Source organism: Erinaceus europaeus, chromosome 10, assembly GCF_950295315.1.
Source record: "Erinaceus europaeus chromosome 10, mEriEur2.1, whole genome shotgun sequence".
Lineage (NCBI taxonomy): Eukaryota > Metazoa > Chordata > Mammalia > Eulipotyphla > Erinaceidae > Erinaceus > Erinaceus europaeus.
The window spans coordinates 7,263,145-7,287,653 of NC_080171.1; the positions used below are offsets into that span (position 1 = coordinate 7,263,145).

The window sequence follows — 24,509 nt, forward strand, 5'->3', positions numbered from 1 at the left end:
TGAGAGATAGTATCGGGTAACTCAAGATCCTTATTATCTTCATTTCTGACTCTAGAGCCATTCACGTTATCTTACTCAGACTGCCTATGTCTTCTTGGGCCTTAGATAGACGTGTGGGGGCAAAAGCTTAGTCTGGCTTATAGATCAATCTGAAGTGCCCGTTCCTAGGACACTGTGAGTGTGGAGACACAGGGATCACAAGGAGGGAAACAACACTAAATGCTTTATGGCCACTTGAGGACTAAGTGCTCTGGAGACAATTAGGTGGGAAAGCAGAGGAGCCTGAGCAAGAACAGAATGCCATTTCCCTTGCTTGAGCCTGCGTGCTCTTTTTTTTTTAAATCCTTTTTTTAAGTGTTTTTTTTTTAATTTATTTTCCCTTTTGTTGCCCTTGTTGTTTTTTATTGTTGTTGTAGTTATTGATGTCGTCATTGTTGGATAGGACAGAGAGAAATGGAGAGAGGAGGGGAAGACAGAGGGGGAGAGAAAGACAGACACCTGCAGACCTGCTTCACCGCCTGTGAAGTGACTTCCCCTGCAGTCCCCACCTGCCTGCATGCTCTTTACTGATACCATCCCTGACCTGGGCTGAGTCAGAATCACTAGACCATTTCCTATCTCCATGGTGAGGGAGAACCTCCTTGCGTTTATGCTGCCATGAAGAGGCAAGAAGGGATTGTGGCCAGATCTCTTGTCTTAACACAGATCAGAGGAGTTTTAAGAGGAAGGTGCGTTACCAGGTTTGGGCCTGTCCTCTCATGTCCTTGGAGGAACAATTTTGAGGAGGCCTTCTAGTTATGAGAAAGATGGAGTCAGTCATCTTGCTTGACTCACCTTAAACCTGGGCCTTGAAAAACCAAGGAACTCTGGGGGAGCTCGCTCCACGCCAGAGCGCATACTTGCTGTGCGCGAGTAGCTGGATTACAGTCCCAGCGGTATGAATGTCACTTGCGGTGACTCCAGGGAGGGTGGAGTGGCACTAGAGCATCTCTCCCTCTGTTTCTCTGTCTCCTCCACCCCCTCAAAAAAAAAAAAAAAAAAAGAGAATATAAGAAATTGGGTCATGGAGGCCACTCAGCAATATACTATCTGTGAAAGGTCCAAGGTTCATTCCCCAACATCACCTCATTAAAAAAAAAAAAAATGAGAGGGAGTCAGGTAGTAGAGCAGCAGGTTAAGTGCACGTGGCACAAAGCACAAGGACCAGAGCAAGGATCCCAGTTCGAGCCCCCGGCTCCCCACCTGCAGGGGAGTCGCTTCACAGGCGGTGAAGCAGGTCTGCAGGTGTCTGTCTTTCTCTCCTCCTCTCTGTCTTCCTCTCCTCTCTCCATTTCTGTCTGTCCTATCCAACAACAATGACATCATTAATAATAGCAATAATAACTACAACAACAATAAAAACAGCAAGGTTAACAAAAGGGAAAATAAGTATATAAACACACACAAAAAATGAGAGACTCATGAGTAAGAGGAAGAAGCATTTATATGAGTTTACCAAATAATCTCGGACCTATTAAAGTAAGAACTCATGACTTCCTACCTTGGTGTTTGTTAGGCTTTCTTCTTTTTCCTTTATTTATATGAGTTTACTAAATAATCGCTGACCTATTCAAATAAGAACTCATGACTTCCTACCCTGGTGTTTGTTAGGCTTTCTTCTTTTCCTTGAAGTGTTTCATTTGCTGTGAGGTCAGCAAAAAAACTTATTTGGGCAGCATGTGGCAGGACAGGGCTTAGAGGTCAGGGGTCTGGACAGGAAACATGGACTGTGGTGCTGGTTTAGGGTGGGGGGTCACCAAGCTGTGAGAGGAATTTGAAGGGACTTCTACTCCTTTTCTCTGTTAAGGAGTATTGACTTTGAGTCCTTTGTACCCCTACAACCTTGGTTTTGGCTCATGAGATAAGTTTGAGCCTTCTGCACTGGTTAGAATAGTTCTTGTTTTTCTTTCAAATGCACTAAACTATTATATATACATTTTGTTTGTTTCAGTTGGGACCAGTGTTATCACTGAGGCTTACAAATTTGTTCTGGTGGCCATTTTTTCCTCTTAAAAAAGCCTTTATTTGATAGGATAGAGAGAAATTGAGAGAATGAGACAACTTGTAAAGCATACCTCTATATAAAAATATATATATTGGATGGGGGTAGATAACATAAGGGTTATGTAAAGAGACTCTCATGCCAGAGGCTCTGAAGTCCCAGGTTCAATCCCCTGCATTACCATAAACCAGAACTACTTAGTGTTCTAGATATATATATATATATATATATATGGATAAAATATATATATGTGTGTTCTGGTAAAATATATGTGTTCCGGTAATATATATATATATATATATATATATATATGGATAAAATATATATATGTGTGTTCTGGTAAAATATATGTGTTCCAGTAATATATATATATGAATAAAATATATATGTGTGTGTGTTCTGGTAAAATACATGTGTTCCGGTAATATATATATATGGATAAAATATATATGTGTGTGTGTTCTGGTAAAATATATGTGTTCCGGTAATATATATGCCAGGTGGTGGCGCACTTGGCTGAGTGCACATGTTACAATGTGAGAAGACCCAGGTTCAAGTCCCCAGTCCCCACCTGCAGGGGGAAAGCTTTGCGAATGGTGGAGCAGTAATGCAGGTGTCTCTCTGTATCTCTCCCTGTCTCTCTCCCCCTTCCCTCTTGATTTCTGGCTGTTTCCATCTAATAAATAAGTAATGATTACTCAAATATATATATTTGCCTCCAAGGTTATCACTGGGACTCAGTGCCTGCACTATGAATCCACAGCTCCTGGAGGCCATTTGCCCCCATTTTGTTGCCCTTGTTGTTATTATTGCCATTGCTGTTGTTGTTGTTGGATAGAATAGAGGGAAATCGAAGAGGTGGGGAAGCCAGAGAGGGGGAGAGAAAGGTAAACAGCAACAGACCTGGTTTAGTGTCCACAAAGTGACCCTCCTGCAGGTGGGGAGCTGGGGGCTTGAACCGGGATCCTTATGCCTTGCACCATGTGCGTGCACTTAATCCACTGCGCCACCGCCTGGTCCCCAAAATTATATCTATTTTAAGGTCTACAACTTCATGTTTTGCATACATGCGCATTGTGAAATGGTAGCGCGAAGTGAGATGATTAACAGTTCAGTTGCCTCACATAGTCACTGCTTAGCCTAGTTCAAGTACACAGAACATTACTGTTAACTTTAGTCACCGTGCTGTACATGTGGTTCCCGGAACACAGTCATATTGCTTAACTAAAACGTTGGACCCTTCCTCCTCTCTGCTTTGCCTGTCTCCACCCTGGAATCCCTCATTGTGTTCTGTGGTAATAACTCTTATCTTTCTGCTGTCTCTGGAATTGTCGAGGTCCATTGTCTTACCCTTTCTTACCCTTCAGGTCCAGAGACTATTCTCTGTTATATCACAGAACTTATGACACCTAACTGTTCTCCTTTCTGAGCTTTTTATTCCCTCCTTTTCATAGCAAGACCCTACTTCCCCTGCCATAGCATCCAATCCTAAGGGTGATTTTGGATCCCCTGGTTCCCTTAGGTACTGGGGAATGAGCATGTAGTCACTAGTCTTTTAAGCATCTCTCTCCTGTCTAGTTGAGAAGTTACACTGGGTGAAGAATATCTCACACGGAGCATCATCTGCCTTCATTCAGTTCTTACTTGTCCAGTTCAATTCCATAAATTAATTTCAGAATTGCTGACCATACTCTTATGAACTTTCATGAGGTAGAGACGTTGATATCTATTTATGCTGTGAATGGGTGACCGTATAAATCGTCATCCCATATTGGAAAGTAATTTGGAGTGCAAATTGCAAGAACCATAAAAAAGAAAAGGTGCTATCTTCTGCACCTCCCATCTATACACCCTCAGGGATGTATTCTACGGAAACCATTTTAAAGAAAAAAAGATGCTATTTCTATAGCAATCATCATTATACAAAATTAGAATAAACTGGAATAGTAATGGAATTATAGTCTCTGTGCTCTGTAAAATCAACAGGCTAACATTAAAATAATAAATACAAAGCCCCATGGGGGAAAAGTTTCTGTTAGTAGATAGAAGACTGATGTGAACAATGGCCCCTTGGGAAAACCATCAAGAGACTCAGAGTTTCATCTCCCCTCTTGAAGTTGTGGCAAGATTTGTCGCCATTTCTCTCTTTCCATTCATTGAGTTTGAGCTTCACCGTTTCTCTGGCAGCACATCTAAGACCTGTGCCCTAGCTCTTTGGAGCTCCTGGACGAGTTCCAGAGTGCTCTCTCTCTCTTCCCTTTCTTGTTGATCCATGTAAGGGACAAGTCACAGCAGACAGGTCTCTTGCTTTTGTCCCATGTGATCAGACATTGGGAAAGATCATGTTTTACTTGCTTAATTAGCAGGATTATTTTAATAAACAGCAATAAAATAGGGTTTCTCTGAGTGTGGTCTAGAGATGCAGTCTTTACGAGGAGTCGTCTGGCTGGGTCTCAGAAGCAGGAGACTCAGAGAACCCTACATTGCATGTAGGTCTTCTTTTTTGTTGTTGTTGTTTTGTTTCATCCTTCCTTGCTACTTAGTAACTATGTGACCTTATGTTAGGGACCTCTCTGAACTTATTCTCCCATCTGAAAAATGGGAGCTATTAAAAAGAACTTCCTCATGGAACTGTAGAAGGTAAAACATATCAACTGGGTGGGGGTGGGGTGGGGCTGGGTGGTAGACCACCAGTTAAGTGCACATAGTATAAGCACAAGGACCTGCTCAAGGATCTGGGTTTGAGCCCATGCACCTCACATGCGGTGGGGGGAGAGGGGTGCTTCACAAGCGGTGCAGCAGGTCTATAGGTGTCTATCTTTCTCTCTATCTCCTCCACTTTTCTCAGTTTCTATCCAATAAAAAAAAAAAAAAAGGCCTATAGGAGCAGTGGATTCAGTGCTGGCAGGAAGCTCCAACAATAACCCTGGAGGCAATCTTTCTCCTCCTCCTCCTCCTCCTCTCCCCTCCTCCTCAAATATAGGAATTAAACATGGTAAGTGTGATTATTGTTAGCCTGTTTAATGCTGTTAAACTAGGCTATTCAGTATAGTGTAAAACACATGGATTCTGGACTCAGAATGGCATTATGACTCAACCTTGGTAAAAATCATAGACTTCTTTCACCTAGTATTCTAACCTTTGAAAGCATCACTGTCTACACCACTGTAAAGATAAAAAAAAGACACAACATACATGAAAGGTTGTGTCAATCATAGAGTGCTCCTCCAGACTGGGTGTCAACAATTCGTATTTTTCTCCTTGGGATGGCAGACACTGTTGGACAGCAAGGACAATGATCACTTTTGGCAACAGCGACTAGAAGGCTTAGATTGGACAGCTAAAGATATCGCAGCATTTCTAGCCAAGCACCCAGATGATGTCCAGTCCGATAATGGCTCTGTGTACACATGGAGAGAAGCCTTCAATGAGACTGACCAGGCAATCCAGACCATATCTCACTTCATGGAGGTGAGAATCTGTTTTGTATATCATTTAATACTGGCTGTGTCTTCTTTCTCTGAGATGGTACAATAAGGTCAAGAGTGGAGAGGAGTTTTGAAGTGATGAATAACCTTCCTTGGAGGAGTACCACTCAAACATAACGCAGAGATTAGTGTACAGATAGCAGTCAAGGTCAGTTGACTTACTGAATAAATGAACAGATTGTATTTCTAACTTTATTCTGTTGATTCATGTTCCTAACCACTTTTTTCCCCTGAATTTTATCATCATTTAATATCCCAATAACTAATACCAATAAAGCATTCCCTGGAAAAGACATTTATTAAAAAAAAACTTAACTAAACTGTAACAGGTTAGGCTGTCATGATTTAGCTCTAAAATTGTGGGACTTAATAGGGACAAATAGCATATTTTCAAGGTGATTTGTGTCTGGTTAGTTGTCATGACTCAAAACTGCTCAAAAAGCAGGAAAGAAAATGATTTACAGGCATTGCTTTAATTTTTTTCCCTTCACAAAAGTTAACATACATATCATCTCTAAGACAGCTCTGCTAAAAAAAAAAAAGGCCAAATGATCCATTTTCAGAAGAATATAAGAAATGTCTTCAGAGAGCATTAAAGAATAAGGGTAAAAAATGTTACAGTCATAGCTCTTCCTTCTTAGGGTAGAATCTCCTGTTTTCTTGCCTACCAGAGTTCTCATGAAGGTTATTTGCTTACCAGTGTGTCAATCTGAACAAACTTGAACCAATAACAACAGAAGTCCGCCTCATCAACAAGTCCATGGAGCTGCTGGATGAGAGGAAGTTCTGGGCAGGCATTGTGTTCACTGGCATTACTCCTGGGAGTGTCGATCTGCCCCACCACGTCAAGTACAAGATCCGAATGGACATCGACAACGTGGAGAGGACAAATAAGATCAAGGATGAGTAAGTTGAATCTCATTATTCTAGTTACTTTGGGGGACGTGGCTAGCAGGTAATAGGACAAGCGATATTTTATTTTATCTAATAAATTCATAGGAATCTCAAACAGCCACCCATACTTGTAACATGCTTTTTGTGAAGCCGGCATAGTCATTATTGGATATGATTACTTCAAAAGTCATGTTTATCATTACCATTTTTTAAATCTTTATTTATTGCGTAGAGAAAACCAGAAATTGAAAAGGTAGGGGAAGATAGAGAAGGAGAGAGAGAAAGAGATAGACACCTGCAGCCCCGCTTCACCACTCGCAAAGCTTTCCCACTGCAGGTGGAGAATGGGGGCTTGAACCTAGGTCCTTGCACATTGTAACGTGAACACTTAACCTTTTGATTAAGCATTTTTACATAAAGGAATAAATTCTAAGGAAGTAAATCAGGATAAAAAAAAATAGAAAACTCACTGTGAAATGAGGACCTAGTGGGGGTTATATTGTTATGTGAAAAACTTTGTTTTTCCAAAAGAGGACAAATAACAGATATCAAAAGTGAACCATACAGTACATTTTTGCTTTATCTAACAGTGTTCTGCTTCTTCTGACTAAATCTAAATAAAATCTGTACTCGTATCATATACATGAAGTCAGAAAATAAAACACAGAAAAAGAAGTACTGATTGTAGTAGTGATGGGATTTTGGCGGACTGATTTTTGGGGGTATGGTTCTAAGGAATGTTTCACCACTTGTGTTTGGTTTTAGGTACTGGGACCCTGGTCCTCGAGCTGACCCCTTTGAGGATATGAGATATGTGTGGGGCGGCTTTGCTTACTTGCAGGATGTACTGGAGCAAGCAGTCATCAGGGTTCTTACAGGCACTGACAAGAAAACTGGCATCTACATGCAGCAAATGCCGTACCCCTGCTATGTGGATGACATGTGAGTTTCCGGCCCACCAGCGTCTTTATTTAGCTGGTGCATGTGGTCTCCAGGTGGACTTTGTACATACACGTGCAGGTGCGCACACACACACACACACACACACACACACACGCACGCCAAGGAGTTCATAATGCAGTGACTTTTCTTATTTCGTGTATTTTTTTACTGGCGAAAATTTAATTTTGATAATCTGTGAAGATTTCAGAAAATATGCAGATGTTTTCAGAAAAATACCTGATACAGGTTGTTCACAGTTTCAGCCACATCCTAGGCAGACAATTCTCAGTGACTATATCAAAAATGTTTGTTCTGACAAACACAAGAAAGTGCAAGCACAGGTGTGTGCAAACACACAGGCACACACAATCATCCCAGGTATCAGAAACAGGTTGAACTCACAAAACCCAGCTTTGTATGACTTTTCCCAGTTGCTCTACTAGTGGGTAAACCACATTTAAGAAAATGTGAACAAAATTGAAGGAGGTATTTGATCTTAGACTTTTGGAAATAATATGTAGCTTAAGTTAACTAAGTCACCAAATTTTCATGGTGGATATGATTTTTTTTTTCTGAGAGTGATCAGAGCTATAGTTATTACAGATATATGAAGTAGGTAACATCTCTTTCAACACCTGGACATTCTTTTGTTCTTGTATGTGTGTGTGTGTGTGTGTGTGAGTGTGTGTGTGTGTGTGTTTAGAGATCAGTATGCAGGATAGAATGCAAAGGGTTATCATAGTTTGGTGTGTGTGTGTTTAGAGATCAGTACGCAGGATAGAATGCAAAGAGTTATCATAGTTTGTTAACTCCAGAAATTTTCCAATGGAATCTTTCCAAGACTCTAAATCAAGATTTACTCTAGTAGGGATGTCTTAAGATGAAGGCATATCAGAGATGGTAAGGGTCTTTACCAACCAGTAAAGCTAGTAAGTGCATAACTAGTAACTAGTATTGCTTAGATTCGAACCTTGAGTTTCTGGATCCAAACCCAGTGCTCCTATTAGACGTAAGTAGAAGTAATAGGAACTGCCTTCTCACGCTTGTTTGAAGTGCAAAGTATCATTGTATATAGCTGCTAGAAGTTTGTCTCTGCACTGTGATTAGAGAGGTCGGTAGCATAACGATGGTGGAGATAGTGAGCTTTCATGAGACAGGACTTGGGCTTTGCTTTGAGGGCTTGAACACAAACCACATTTATTTGAAGGACATCACACTTTTATCAGGTCACTAAATCTGGTCCATAAAGAAGTCGTACACAGTAACACTTTGCTAGTCTGATCTCCATGGGTTCACACTCCTCCTGAAGCATTTGACGTGGGTACTTTTTTTTTTTCCCTCCAGGGTTATTGCTGGGCTCGGTGCCTGCACCATGAATCCACAGCTCCTGGAGGCCATTTCCCCCCCTTTTGTTGCCCTTGTTGTTGTAGCCTCCTTGTGGTTACTATTATTGCCATTGTTGATGTTGATCGTTGTTGGATAGGACAGAGAGAAATGGAGAGAGGAGGGGAAGAAGAGAAGGGGAGAGAAAGATAGACACCTGCAGACCTGCTTCACCGCCCGTGAAGCGACTCCCCTGCAGGTGGGGAGCCAGGGGCTCGAACCGGGATCCTTACGCCGGTCCCTGCGCTTTGCGCCACGTGCGCTTAACCCACTGCGCCACCACCCGACCCCGCTTGACATGGGTACTTTGCAGAGTCTTACAGAGCTTTGCCCACCTTGGGTTCAACTGTACTACTTGTTCTGACAGGTAGGGTTGGAGTCTCTGGGCCATGAACCTGGTTCACACATGTCTTTCCTTTTTTTGTTTTTTGTTTTTGTTTTTTCTCTTTCTTCCCTTGACCGGGTCCATCAGCTTCCTGCGGGTGATGAGCCGGTCCATGCCGCTCTTCATGACGCTTGCCTGGATCTACTCTGTGGCCGTGATCATCAAGGGCATCGTGTATGAGAAGGAGGCACGGCTGAAGGAGACCATGCGGATTATGGGCCTGGACAATGGCATCCTCTGGTTCAGCTGGTTCATAAGCAGCCTCATCCCTCTGCTTGTGAGCGCTGGCCTGCTGGTCGTTATCCTGAAAGTAAGACTGCTCCCCTCACCTTCCCTCACAGACAACTTCCAGTCAGCAGGGTGTGCTTGCGTGGGGGGTGGTGGTGAGTAAAGCAAAGATACTGTGGGAGAGTTGGGCTGCACATGGCGACTCCTGCAAATCCTGAATTTTGTAGTTAGGGAAAGGCGGCTCAGGGCCGGGCGGTGGCACACCTTGTTAAGTGCACACATTACAGTGCGGAAGGATCCGGGTTCAAGCCCCTGGTCCCCACCTGCGGGGGTGGGGGGGTGGACGAGCTTCAGGAGTGCTGCAGCAGGGCTGCAGCTGTCTCTGTGTCTCTCTCCCTCTCTATCTCCCCCTTCCCTCTCAATTCCTCTTGTCTCCATCCAATAATAAATACATAAAAATATTTTAAAAAAAGAAAAAAACTTCAACAGAAGGACAGTAACTTGTCCTCAGTCTACCTAGCTGACCAGAGGCTAAGCAGAGCCTGCAGCCAGGCCTCTCCCTTAGACAGCAAACACATGTTTAACTACACCAACTCCAGCTTGGCCCTGCTTCATGACGGTGTGCGAATAGTATGCATTTCTGTATATGTATTCATTATTTCATAATTTCTAAAAATCATAATGAGACTGATATCTATCTATCTATCTATCTGCAGGTTAGGTTTTGATTGTTTTTCTTTTTAAAATTAGATCTTTATTTATTATTGGATAGAGACAGAAATGGAGAAGGTAGGGGGAGATAGAGAGGGAAAGAGACAGACACCTGCAGCCCTGCTTCATCACTCATGAAGTTTTCCCCCTGTAGATGGGGCACCAGGGGCTTGAACCTGGTTCCTTATGCACTGTAGTGTGTGCACTGAACAAGGTGCACCACCGCCTGGCCCCAGTTAGATTTCTTTACAAATAAAATTTGAGAGAGAGAATTTGGCAAATGAATGTTTATGAGGGACCCATTTGTGTGAAAGTAATGGAAGAGGATGTAGGGTTGAACAGGAGGCAACTTGGAGATGAAATTCAAGGCAGGACCAATCCTATGAAGTACTTTTGGGCATATGCGCTTGTCAGAGTTTCCCCTTATCAACCTGAACTATCTGGGCCTTTAGTGACACCCCTTGCCCTCAGGCCTCCTTCCCTGATAATCTTTAACCCATGGCACTAATTGTTCATTGGAAAGAGTTCACCCCAGGGTCAGATGACTCTGTAGTTGTGACAGGTCTGAATTTGCTGATGTGTGAAGGTTGTCCAACAAGGCAATACAGTCCGTGTCTGCTCCAGACATGGTTAAGTTGATATGCCAGTTTGCTCTCTTCACAATACTTTCATTTAAAGTTCATCATATACACAAGATCAGGAGGGAAAACACTAAGCAGAACTTGGAGTAGAGCTGGTGTATTGCACCAAAGTCAAAGACTCTGGGGTGGTGGGGGGTGGGAGGGTTCAGGTCCTGGAACATGATGGCAGAGGAGGACCTAGTGGAGGGTTGAATTGTTATGTGGGAAACTAGGAAATGTTATGCATGTACAAACTATTGTGTTTACTTTTGACTGTAAACCATTAATCCCCCAATAAAGAAATAAAACAAAATAAAATTCATCATATAAAGTAGATGCTTTTAGACATCAAAAGAGTACAAAGGGATAGAACTAGCCTTTAATAATAGTTACTGTTTGTTACAAAGCACCTTTGCTGATTACCAGGAGTGTTTAAAACTTATCATTGTGCTGTAGTGTGATAGCCTCACTAAAGGGCCATTTCACAAGTAAGAAAATAAGGTCTGTCAAAGTTAAATACTTTGGTGATGTCACCTGACGGTTGAGCAGAGCAGTTCTTGCTAAAGTCAGCCCTCTCTCATGCTCTGATAAAGTCAGCTGTGTGGCGTGGGTCCTAGCCCTGTCACTGGTGGTCAAGAACCACAATGGGAGCACTGCATGCTGCTTGCTGGGCAGTGGCACACCGTACTAAGCATAAGGATCCAGGTTCAAGTCCCTGGCTCCCCTCCTGCAGGAGGGACGCTTCCTAAGCAGTGAAGCAGGTCTGTAGGTCTCTCTCTCCCTCCTCTCTTAATGTTTCTCCGTCCTATCCAATAAAATGGAAAAAAATGTCCACTAGGAGCAGTGGATTTGTAATGCTGGCCCTGAGCCCCAGTGATAAGCCTGGAGATAAAAAACAAAAACAAACCCCAAAAAACTCTTCTTCCTCCTGCTGCTCTCCCTCATCTTCCTTCTGTCTTCCTCCTCCCCCTCCTCCTCCTTCTCTTTATCTCTCTCTCTCTCAAAGCAAACAAACAAAAGGAAACCCCATGCTGATAGGTAATGCTCAGATAGGCTTTTTTTTTTTTTTGCCTCCAGGGTTATTATCACTGGGGCTCAGTGCCTCCACTAGGAATCCACTGCTCTTGGCAGCCATCTTCCCCCCCCCCCCCATTGTTGTTGCTGGATAGGACAGGGAGAAATTGAGAGAAGAGGGGAAAACAGAGAGGGGGAGAGAAAGATAGACACCTGCAGACCTGCTTCACCGCCTGTGAGGCGACTCCCCTGCAGGTGGGGAGCCGGGGGCTTGAACCGGGATCCTTACACCAGTTCTTTTGCTTCACACTATGTGAGCTTAACCCCGTGCGCTACTGCCTGACCTCTCACTCAGATAAACTTTAAGCTGAGTGTCCATAAACTTGAAAGGTCTATAAGGGTTTAGATGACTGTGGGAATGCAAAACCCATGGAAGGTTATAAGGTGGGTATTAAGGACTCTTGGACATTTTACTTCACTTTTGGAGGAAGAGATCTTGTACAATGCTGTGTCTTCTGTAACATCTCAAAGCCACAGGCTATAATACTTATATAAGGAGAGATTATTATTTCCCAGAGAAACAAACAAAATGGTCCCTTGTGATAAACCTTGGTGAATAGCAGTCCTAGACTCTGTTCTTACCCTGGCCCTCCCATTATTTTGCTGGTTGGTCATAAGGAAGTTTCAGGGGGCTGGCGGTAGCACAGCAGGTTAAGTGCACATGGCGCAAAGCGAAAGGACCAGTGTAAGGATCCCTGTTCGAGCCCCTGGTTCCCCACCTGCAGGGGAGTCACTTCACAGATGGTGAAGCAGGTCTGAAGGTGTCTGTCTTTCTCTCCCTCTCTCTGTCTTCCCCTCCAATCTCAATTTCTCTCTGTCCTATCAAACAGCATTAGCAACAACAACATCAATAAACAACAAGGGCAACAAAAGGGGAAAAAATAGCCTCCAGGAGCAGTGAATTCATAGTGCAGGCACTGAGTCCAAGCGATAACCCTGGAAGCAAAAAAAAAAAAAGTTTCTTCCCTTCTTGCATCATTTTCAATTTCTCATCATATAAGTGAACAGCACTATTCCTCTGTGTTAGGTCTAAGATGAGACTGAGTGAGTTCTAGCTTTTTTTTTTTTTTCCCCACAGATAATCAAAGGTAATACTTAACTTGTTGAGGCATCTCATTTAATGAGGTTTTTTTTTTTTCCTTCCCAGGTAGGAAACCTGCTGCCCTACAGTGACCCGAGTGTGGTGTTTGTCTTCCTGTCAGTGTTTGCCATGGTGACCATCCTGCAGTGCTTCCTGATCAGCACAATCTTCTCCAGAGCAAACCTGGCAGCTGCCTGTGGGGGCATCATCTACTTCACACTCTACCTGCCCTATGTCCTCTGTGTGGCCTGGCAGGACTATGTGGGCTTCACACTCAAGATCTTTGCAGTGAGTCACTTGTCTAGTTGACAAGGGCTTCCCTGAGGCTGGGTAGTGGCGCAGCAGGCTAAGCACACATGGTACCAAGGGTTAGGACCTGGGTTCCAGCCGCAACTCTCTACCTGCAGGGGGGAGGCTTCATGGGTGGTGTGAAGTGAGTCTGCAGGAGTCTGTCTTTCTGTATCTCTCTGTCTCCTTGTTCTCTCGCAAATTTCTGTCTGTCTTATCTAAAAAATATAAGAAAGGAAGGAAGAAAGAAAGAGAAAGGAAGGAATGAAGGAAGGGGTAGAAAGAAAGAGAAAAATGGCCTCCAGGAGCAGTGGATTCATAGTACCTGCACCAAGCCTCAAGTAATAACCCCGATGGTAATAATTAAATAAATGGTAAAAATAAAAATAAATAGGGGGTTGGGCAGTAGCACAGCATGTTAAGCGCACATGGTGAGAAGTGCAAGGACCCTCAAGAATCCCGGTTCGAGCCCCTGGCTCCCCACCTGCAGGGGGTTCGCTTCACAATTGGTGAAGCAAATCTGCAGGTGTCTCTCTTTTTCTTCCCCCTCTGTGTCTTCCCCTCCTCTCTCGATTTCTCTCTGTCCTATCCAACAACAATGACATCAATAACAACAGTAATAATAACCACAACAATGATAAAGCAACAAGGGCAACAAAAAGGGGGAAAAAATAGCCTCCAGGAGCAGTGGATTCGTGGTGTAGGCACTGAGCTCCAGCAATAACCCTGGAGGCAAAATAAATAAATAATAAATAAATAAATTGCTTTCCTGATACATCACCTCCCTTTTATCATCCAGACTAAAGAAAGAAATGAGAAAGGTTCCTTTCTCAGTGGGACTTGAAGTTCAGTTCCAGACTGAACTTCCTAGAGGCAAGGATGGTGCTGTAATTATTATTTTTCTTAGTCTTCTGAGTAAGTGCTAGTTGAATTGAATGAAATGGATTTTTCTTTCAGAGAATCAAACAACCTGGCTAATCTGGGTGTGGATGAATGGAGTTGGGAAAGGTCTAGGCAGCAGATTCCATCTCTACTTTTTCTCTCCCAGCAATGCTGTTAAACAGTCACAGAGAGAACTGCATGTTCCTGGGGTCAGAGGTGGCATCATCCAGATTTGTCTTCCCCTTACCAGTGTGAAGTTTCATTGAAATAAAGTTTTCTTCAATAGAGACTGATGGGAAGATACCCCATATCCTCCCCCTCCTCCAAACACCTTACTTTGGCTTTTTCCTCCTTCATACAGAGGAAGAAGAGCCTTCCAGGGCTTGTGAACCCCTTAGAGTGAGTTGCGAGCTGTTCTCTTCATTACTCACCTTATATTTCAGTCTAGCTGCCCTTGACATCAACAGCCTTACAGAGGACTTTCTGACTGGTGTGTGTGTGTGTGTGTGTAAGGGGTGGTGGAATAAAGGGGCAAGAGACATATGTTTGTGTGTACACACACGTAGAATTTCTAAGCCCTTAGGGTATAAAATTCTAAGTGTTTTACACTTTATCACACATGAGTCTCTGAAATATGTGTATGTAATGAAGGGTTATACAGAGGATCATTATTTCTGCTTCCAGAGAGCCCACTTCCATTTACAGGGAACTCTGTAAATGAATACATACTTCCACATCTTATAGTTGATCCATTTTCCAAATTCAAATTTCTCCAGGTAGAATTTACATTTGAAACAATAGGAAAAAGGGAGATGGATACAAAGTGACTTTTGCCTTTTCCTCACAGAGCCTGCTGTCCCCTGTGGCGTTTGGTTTTGGCTGTGAGTACTTCGCCCTCTTTGAAGAGCAGGGCATTGGGGTACAGTGGGACAACCTCTTTGAGAGTCCTATGCAGGAAGATGGCTTCAACCTCACCACTTCCATCTCCATGATGTTTTTTGACACCTTTCTCTACGGGGTGATGACATGGTACATTGAGGCTGTCTTTCCAGGTATGTTGAGTTTTCACAGTGTATATATTTTTGATACTTAATGCTAATCTATCTCCTGACCAAGACCCGCCTTGGATACATTTCTGTACAGACCAAACTCTGAAAGAGGAAGGCTTAATGTTTTCTAGTTCACCTTCTGGTTTTCCTCTAAGAAGATGATATATATATATATATAGTATGTCTTTTAATCACCACCTGAGCTTCACACATTAGATAAGTAATTTAGTGATACACAGATTGAGACTCTGATTCTGAGCCCTTAACATACTGCTGAGTGGCCTTCAGTAGGCTATTTATTGCTCAGCTTTCTGTTCTCTAAGTTAGCAGTGTTAGAAAGAGTTGTTCGAAGGATTCAAAAAGGTGCTAGATGTATGGCATACTTAGTAGGTTTCAGCAAGTACTAATTCCCTCTCTCCCTTAGCCTGATTCTATTTTGTCCTGTTTCCAAAGAAGATGCTAAGGATGGAGCAGACAGAGTTTAGATCAGTGCACTAGGGCTTGCTCAGCCAGGAGGTTGTCCAGCTTGGCTGATACCTCTGTTTTGCTTTTCAGGCCAGTATGGAATTCCCAGGCCTTGGTATTTTCCTTGCACCAAGTCCTATTGGTTCGGCGAGGAAAGTGATGAGAAGAGCCATCTTAGTTCCACGCACAAGGGTATAACAGAAAGTAAGTGCTGCTGAACGTCTTCTCTTTTGAGTTAGTGCTGCTTCTCTAGTGATGTCAAGCGACAGAGGCTCTAACATCCTGGTCTAACATCCAGGTCCTTGATCCATTTAGAGTTGATTTTTATTTCTGGTGAGATAAGGTGGTTCAATTTCATTCTTCTGCATATTTCAACCCAGTTTTCCCAGCACCATTTATTGAAGAGAGCCTCCTTTCTCCATTTAATACTTTGGGCCCCCTTATCAAAGATTAGCTGTCCATAGGTGTGGGGAGAGTTCTCATCCTGTGAAGGGATCTGAGGCTGCTGTAGTGGCAGAAAGTCACTGGCAGTGCCCGTTTTCAAATGTTGTCATCCCATTTGTGCTCAGTGCTGTTGACTTAGTGGGAAGTCATTCTGTGGGTACATGAGGGACATGCCATTCATGTTCTCAGCCTGAGGAAAGTGACTGTACTGCTACCTCTCCCTGCTCACCTTTACACACACACACACACGCACACGCACACGCACACGCACACACATGCACACACACTTTTCTTGGTATCCTAACAAAGAAGAAATAGGTTGAAAGCCATGCTTATATAACTGTAACCTCCCTGCCTCCCCTGTCATGCTGGGAGATGTACAAGCCTGTGTCGATTGAAGCCAAATGGCTATTCCAGAGCTCAGCCTGTTTCCTAATGTTCTCACACTTCATTATTCATGTTGTTAATCCTCTCCTGGCTCTGTCTGTAGGTAGAGCTACCCACACAATTCACGAAAGCTCTGGCTACTCAAATTCTTGGAAGGAAGTTATGTTCAGTTTCATCACCGAGGGATGAAGTTTTTCTCTAATCTTCTCTTTGATGCTTTCCCCCAGTCACCAGGGGTAAAGGATGATGTTCTTCAATACACATAATGATTTTTTTCTTTGCCTATAGGGTTACTGCTGGGGCTCAGTTCCAACACTATGAATCCACTGCTCCTGGCTGCCATTTTTTTTTTTTTTACACATTTATTGGATAGCACTGAGAGAAATTAAAAGAGGAGGTGGAAATAGGGAGAGGAGAAGCTAGACACCTGCAGATCTGCTTCGCTGCTTGTGAAGCGTATCCCCTGCAGGTGGTGAGCTGGGGGCTTGAACCAAGATCCTTGTGCGGGTCCTTGCACTTTGTACCCTGTGCACTTAAGCGGATGCAGCACTACCCAGCTCCCCCAGCTCCCCACAATACATTCTTTCTTATGCTCTTTCCTACTCTGTAGCTGTTTGTCCTTACATCACTATTCTCCCCACCCCAGTTTCTTCCTGTATGAAGCTTCTATGTCAGTTGCTTAGAACATGTCATGTTCTGCCATACCTCCATGCCTCTGTATGCACTGTGTCCTCTTTTAAGAGAACTCTCTCTCTTGGGGAGTCAGGCGGTAGTGCAGCGGGTTAAGCACACGTGGCACAAAACATAAGGACTGGCGTAAGGATCCCGGTTCGAGCCGCCGGTTCCCCACCTGCAGGGGAGTCACTTCACAGGCGGTGAAGCAGGTCTGCAGGTGTCTATCTTTCTCTCCCCCCTCTGTCTTTCCCTCCTCTCTCCATTTCTTTCTGTCCTATCCAACAACAACGACCACAATAATGACTACAACAATAAAACAAGTACAACAGAAGGGAATAAATAAATATAAAAAAATAAATAAAAAAGAGAACTCTCTCTTTGACTTGCCTGCCTTATGCATGCCCCCTTTGCAAGATCAAGTTCAGTTTGCTTTCCCCTGAGCACCCTTTCTACAGTCCTAAGCAATGAATTACTCTCTCTTCCGGGATTCTATGGCATTCAAACATTTCTAATTAAATGCAATTAAAGACGCACGGGTATTTGAAACAATTGAATACATCTTTCACGCATGTGACCTCAGTGTTACCTCTTTGCATAGCTACAGTATGAAACTAACGCCCTAATGTTGACATTGGTACCATCCGCAGAGCTTCAGGTCTTAGCAGTTGCGCATGCACTCATTCATAAGTCGGTTTTTAGGTCTGTGTGATTGTAGCTTAGCTATAGATTCATGTAGATTACTAGCTTAGTCAAGATACAGAACTGTTCTGTCTCTACAAACACCTTATACCACCCCTCCTTTTTTATTTTGTGGATCCAAGGCCTCATGCACGTGTTACTTTATCTTTGTGAAGCACTTTTTAACTCACAGGGAAACGCACACGCACACGCACACGCACACGCACACGCTCACACACACACACACACACACACACACGCAATACTGCAGATTCCATTGGTGTCTTGGTACCTTCCACATGGTGCTTCAGCTCAAACTTGGGCTTGAATCTGGGTGATGAGACAAGACACACGCCTAACTCCCATAAACTATCTTTCTTTTTTATTTTTCTTTTAATATTTATTTATTCCCTTTTGTTGCCCTTGTTTTATTCTTGTAGTTATTGCTGTCATTGTTGTTGGATAGGACAGAGAGGAGTGGAGAGAGGAGGGGAAGCCAGAGAAGGGGAGAGAAAGACAGACACCTGCAGACCTGCTTCACGGCCTGTGAAGCGACTCCCCTGCAGGTGGGGAGCCGGGGGCTCGACCCGGGATCCTTATGCCGGTCCTTGCACTTTGCACCACCTGTGCTTAACTCGCTGAGCTACCGCCGGACTCCCATGAGCTATCTTTCTAATCTCTCTTAACTACCGCTTGATGGCCACAGATACTTCCTTTACTCCTATTCTTTAAGTTTTTTTGTTTTTTTTTAAGCCCAACATAATTCTTCTGAGATTACCCAAACTGTGAGGGGTATCAATTTGTTTTAATTACTGAATAATGGTCCATGAGATGACTGAACTAAAGTTCTGTGGCATTTTTTTACATGTGTGTTTCACCAGCTTTTATCATCTTACCTATGTTTTTTTTTTTTAACTATTTATTCAGGAGCTCAGCCATGTAGGTGGTCTGCCCCTACCCACTGAGTTACCAATGGAGCCATAGACACCATATATTTTAATTTTTGCCAGTACTTCTTCCCAGTAGACGTTTAATCTTTCTTTATTATTGACTTCCCGCTACAAACACTACAACCTCATACGCTTTAAATGTTTGTGGTTTGCCTGTTGTTTTTGTTTGTTTGTTTGTTTATTTGTTTGAGAAATCAGAAGTAAACTTGGAGTGCAAACCTCCCTGTGTCTTTTCTCTGCACTGACTAATGTTTCTGTGGCTTTATTCCTGCCATCCGCCTTTCCGCACAGTTTGCATGGAAGAGGAACCCACACACCTGAAGCTGGGCGTGTCCATTCAGAATCTGATAAAAGTTTACCAGGATGGCATGAAGGTGGCTGTGGATGGCTTGGCCCTGAATTTTTATGAGGGCCAGATTACCTCCTTCCTGGGCCATAATGGAGCTGGAAAGACCACTACCATGTAAGCAGAGGGCTTGGGTCTCACAGAATTTGATTCAGAAAGGTTAGGTAGTGAAGTCAGCAACCTATAACTAAAGTTACTGTGTTGGTTACTGAGCAAAGACCTAACACTTGAGGAGATGCCAGGTGTCAAAATATTATCTAATTATGAGAGTGCTTTTCTATGTGGTGCTTTCTTTTGTTTTGTTTTGGCTGGATTTTATTTCTCCAGCACAAAACAGGCTAGGAGATTTCGATGACCTTTCCCATTTAGGCCTCAGAATTCTATGACATTCTTTGAGGCTTAGGCTATGACAGATCTGAGACAGGGTCTTCTCTTGAATGGGTCTGGTCTCAACTATGGCATAAGAATGTGGGAAAGACATGAAATATGTCAGAAGGAGGTAGTCATTACCAGAACTCTGTCTCTAAATGGATATGGGAACTAGCTGGATAGCAGGCTATGACTGCCCTCTCCAGGACCTGCATGGGTTGTACAGTGAGCAGCTTTAGGAAGGAACACAGGTCACAGAAGCCCTAGTTAGCCTCAGCGGCATTCAATAGGGTCCCATAACTAGTGCAGACAGTGTAGCACTTAAGGGATAAACGCTTCTTGTCTGCCAGTTTTCATATATTAGCCATCTTGTAGAAACATTTTAAAGGGTACACAAACTCTTATCACCTAACACAAAAGTGATTTTGCTTTAAAAAAAATTTTCTCCTGTTTTGTCCATTTTGTTCTCGTGGATGAGACCTTAGGCACACAACGTATAGACCTACAGTCCACCTTGCAAATTGGAATCTTTGTAATTTTTTAATGTACTAACATTCCCATTATCAATCATGCAGACACTCCTAGTTACTCACTAAAACACACATGCTTTTGCCTTGTGCCAGGACTGTTAGGAGGTCATTAGAGAGTTAACGAGGGTGGTAGGGGCTTCTGCCCCTGCTACCTTGATGGTACAGCCTAGGGTAGAGTATTTCCAGGGGAGGAAGTTGATTCCAATTCCTGTGACTTTAAACTTTCATTCTCAGGTCAATCCTCACTGGGCTGTTTCCTCCTACCTCTGGCACTGCCTACATCCTGGGGAAAGACATACGCTCTGAGATGAACACCATCCGGCAGAACCTGGGGGTCTGTCCTCAGCATAACGTGCTGTTTGACATGTGAGTACGGGCAGCTTCAGAAGCAGACTCTGGTTGCGTATGTGTCCTGAGACTCATAGGTAGAGTGTGACTTAAGCATTTCGCCTTCTTGGGGCTGGAAGGACTTCTTCTTTAGACATACTGAAATCTTCTTGTCCTTTGATAAGTAGAAAGTAAATTGTTGGGTATGTGTCAATCTAGCAGGGGGCTTGGGGAAAGGTGTTCTCTGTTACTGTCCTCACCATTCTCCCATCTTCTGTAGACACATGTAGTAGGTGTGGATGTTGGCGTTTCAGTCCCTCCCAGATGCTAACTGTAGCTCTAACGCTCAGATCCAGCAGTTTCTCGGGGTTCTTTGTATTACAGCCTGGTGTTTTCTGCTGAAGTCACTTGCTTCTATTCAGGTCTTGTCAGTTAGTAGGGCCCCGGGGAGCCCTCCTCAGAAAGAAGAGAAGGACATGAGCTTTGCGATCTGGAGCAAGGACTTCCCAGTCCTGGGCCCCAATTTCTTCCTCTTAATCTGAATTGAGGGGTTTGGGCTGGTCTTTTTTCTCAGTGGCTTCTAAGGTGCTTTGAGTTTCAGGAGGCCGATTTAGGTTAGTATGAGAAGACCAGCCTCTTGGCTAACAGGATAGAAGGAAGCCCTTTTAAGGATATGGAATTTAAAGTTATAGCTGGGTCAGAAGGGCAGCTAGGTCATGGGCTATGGTGCAAAACAAACACTTGGCCTAAGTTAGAGCCACAATAGCACATATGGGGGTGTCACAACACTTGGAGAAACTCCAGTGCTGTGGTGTCTGAAAGGGAAAGGAAAAAAATAAGATGGCCTGGGAATGATGACATCATGCATGCATGAGACCCCTGTACCACCAAGATAGATGGATAGACAGAGAGATAGATGGATAGACAGACAAACAGACAGACGGACGGATGAACTGAGTTGCAACTGAGTGATGCATAGTGTCCAGGCCTGCTGGGAATAAATCAAAAGTGACGTGTCATATCTCAACTTTGGTTTCTTGGGCAACTTGTTTGGCTGTTTATTATTATTCTATCATGAGTAATTCCTAAATGTTATTTTGTAGAAGGTGATAATGTTAAAGGATTTAGAGGGTGAGGAATCCGGGCCATTTTCTTCTGAGTCAGAAGGCACTGTATCCTGGTGCAGTGTGCCTGGTCCAGCTCATCTGACTCAGTTTACCTGCCCCTCTGTCCTCAGGCTGACTGTTGAAGAACACATCTGGTTCTATGCCCGCCTGAAAGGGCTCTCAGAGAAGCATGTGAGAGCAGAGGTGGAGCAAATGGCCCTGGAAGTGGGTTTACCACCCAGCAAACTGAAAAGCAAAACAAGTCAGCTGTCAGGTGAGCTGCTTATCCCCACCCCTCATTCCTTCAGATCAAATTGCCCTACACATGAGCACACGCGCGCGCGCGCACACACACACACACACACACACACACACACACACACACACGAGAAGCAACAACTGCCCTCTGGTGCCCAATTGAAGGAGGTTGGGTGGGTCAGGAATGTGTCTCTGGCTTGTCTCCAGTCTCCTCTCTTTTGCTTTCAGTCACTGTCTAGGGCCATATTGAACCTCCTCCCTCCCCGCGCCCCTTTCTTGCAGGTGGAATGCAGAGAAAGTTGTCTGTGGCCTTGGCCTTTGTGGGGGGATCCAAGGTCGTTATCCTGGATGAGCCCACAGCTGGTGTGGACCCTTATTCCCGCAGGGGAATCTGGGAGTTGCTGCTGAAGTATCGACAAGGTATTTACTTATTTATTTATCCGTCGCCTCCAGGGTTACCGCTAGGGCTCGGTGCCTGCACTAGAATCCACTGCTCCTGGAGGCCATTTTTTCCATTTTGTTTGTTATTGTTGTTGTTGTGGTTGGGTAGGACAGAGAAAAATCCAGAGAGGAGGGGAAAACAGGGAGGGGGAGAGAAAGACACCTGAAGACCTGCTTCACTGCTTGTGAAGCGACCTCCCTGTAGGTGGGGAGCCGGGGACACGAACGGGGATTCTTGTGCCAATCCCTGCACTTCATGCCATGTGCGGTTTAACTGGTATGCCACCGCCCACCCCCCTCAACAAGGTATCTAATGTGTGTGTACTCTGAATTATGGCTTGGGAGATACAGGCCGAGAGACTATTGAGTGTATACCTGGATTCCATAACCACTCTTGATTATGCAACAGAATTGCTCGTTAGGGAAAATGTATTTCTTTTCACAAAAGAGAGAGACAGAGAGAGAGAGAGACTAGAACAGTATTCTTTTCACAAAAGAGAGAGTTAAAGAGAGAGAGAGACTAGAACACCAGTCTACCCACTAAATCACTTCCCAAATTGCAGAACTCTTTTTATTTATTTTATTTCTTTAGCTTTTCTTTATTGGGGGGGGGGACTGATGGTTTACCTGCAGACATCATTCTAAAGCTCTTCCACGATGTGTAAGCAGGAGGCCTGATTTACAAGGCACTTAAAAGGATATGCTTCATTACCCAGAGACCCACAGAAGAAAAATGGAAAGCAAAATCATAGTCCCCACTTACACCTGTAGCACAGGACTCACACACGTTACATAACTTTGTTATGTATCAGCCCAAGCTGCTGAGAATCGATCGGGTCCCTCTGTGCCTCTCTGTCCCCTACATGCTGCTTTCAAGTGTTTGGAACTGATGAGTCAGGCGGAGAGATGCAGATATGACTGGCAGGTTGTTGTGAGACACAGAAACTATGTAAGGTTACCACATCTCACAGAAAGACTTTTCGTAATGTCCACCTGCAGTGGATTTCCCAGCCAGTTCAAACTGGCCATTGAGGTATTAGAAAAGTCATCACCTCATCTGTCTGTCTGTCATATGGAGGTTTGATTTAAATGAGAACGCAGGCCGATCACACAGAACACTGCTTGGAAAATAGCACATTACAAAATTAATGTTTGTTCTTATTTCTATTCAAATACAACAGCTATACTTGTGACTTCACCATCCTGTGTGCGATTGGCATACAGACATCCGAGTCTTCCTCTCATGTTTAATCCTGCTAGTGTTTTAACGTTTCTATAGTTTTGACCCTTGAGCACAATGGGAACTGACAGGCCTTGTCCCAACCCCTTGTGTTGGCACCCGGCAGGCCGCACCATTATCCTGTCCACACACCACATGGATGAAGCAGACATCCTGGGGGACAGAATTGCCATCATTTCCCATGGAAAGCTGTGCTGTGTGGGCTCTTCCCTGTTTCTGAAGAACCAGCTGGGAACAGGCTACTATCTCACCTTGGTCAAGAAGGATGTGGAGTCCTCTCTCAGTTCCTGCAGAAACAGCAGTAGCACCATGTCCTACCTGAAGAAGGTGCGTTACATTTCTGGTCCTGGGTTGGTGCTGGGTCTGGGGAGTCAGGGCTTGTTGACTGTAGGTGTACCTACCTTGGACCTTGGGGACTGGGTGGTGGTGCACCCAGTTAAGCACTCACATTATCATGTACAAGAAACTAGGTTCAAGCCCCTGCTCCCCAACTTTGCGAGGTGGGGGGGAGGATGCTTCATGAGCAGTGAACCTGATCTGCAAATACCTGACTTTCTCCATCTCTATCTCCCCCTCCCTTCTTAATTTCTCTTTGCCCTAGCCAATAATAATAATAATTAAAAAAGAGGTGGAGTGGTGGGTGGTAGCGCAGTGGGTTAAGTGCAGGTGGTGCAAAGTGCAAGGACTGGCGTAAGGACCCCGGTTCGAGCCCCCGGCTCTCCACCTGCAGGGGAGTCGCTTCACAGGCGCTGAAGCAGGTCTGCAGGTGTCTGTCTTTCTCTCCCCCTCTCTGTCTTCCCCTCCTCTCCCCATTTCTCTCTGTCCTATCCAACAATGACAACAATAATAGTAATGACAGCACCGATGAACAACAAGGGCAAGGAGGGGGAAAAATGGCCTCCAGGAGCAGTGGATTCATAGTGCGGGCATCAAGCCCAAGCCCCAGCAATAACCCTGGGCGCAAAAAAAAAGAGAGATGGGGGGAATGACCTTTGGGAGTGGTGGGTTCATAGTGCCAGCATTGAGACCCAGCGATAACCCTGGTGGAAAAAGAGAGAGAGAGAGAGAGAGAGAGAGAGAAAAAGAGAGAGAGTATCTTATATGTGGACCTCTCAAACAACTTCTGTTTCTTTTTTGCCTCCAGAGTTAGGTTCCTGCACTATGAATCCACTGCTTCTGTGGCCATTTTTAATAAAAATTTTTTTGGATAGGACATCGAGAAATCGA

At 44.1% G+C, this 24,509-nt stretch overlaps 1 protein-coding gene across 2 annotated transcripts in view; it reads left to right on the forward strand.

The window, feature by feature from the left end:
* The window catches only part of ABCA1 (ATP binding cassette subfamily A member 1), a 113,040-nt gene that overhangs the window by 47,948 nt on the left and 40,583 nt on the right, over window positions 1-24,509 (forward strand). For both annotated transcript variants that reach the window (XM_060199072.1, XM_060199071.1), the window contains 12 exons: window positions 5,315-5,512; window positions 6,230-6,435; window positions 7,189-7,365; window positions 9,221-9,443; window positions 12,914-13,135; window positions 14,865-15,069; window positions 15,622-15,735; window positions 18,957-19,128; window positions 20,145-20,276; window positions 21,475-21,617; window positions 21,884-22,021; window positions 23,389-23,609. In XM_060199072.1, the coding sequence (XP_060055055.1) occupies window positions 5,315-5,512; window positions 6,230-6,435; window positions 7,189-7,365; window positions 9,221-9,443; window positions 12,914-13,135; window positions 14,865-15,069; window positions 15,622-15,735; window positions 18,957-19,128; window positions 20,145-20,276; window positions 21,475-21,617; window positions 21,884-22,021; window positions 23,389-23,609 (2,151 nt within the window). The remainder of the gene's footprint in view (window positions 1-5,314; window positions 5,513-6,229; window positions 6,436-7,188; window positions 7,366-9,220; window positions 9,444-12,913; window positions 13,136-14,864; window positions 15,070-15,621; window positions 15,736-18,956; window positions 19,129-20,144; window positions 20,277-21,474; window positions 21,618-21,883; window positions 22,022-23,388; window positions 23,610-24,509) is intronic.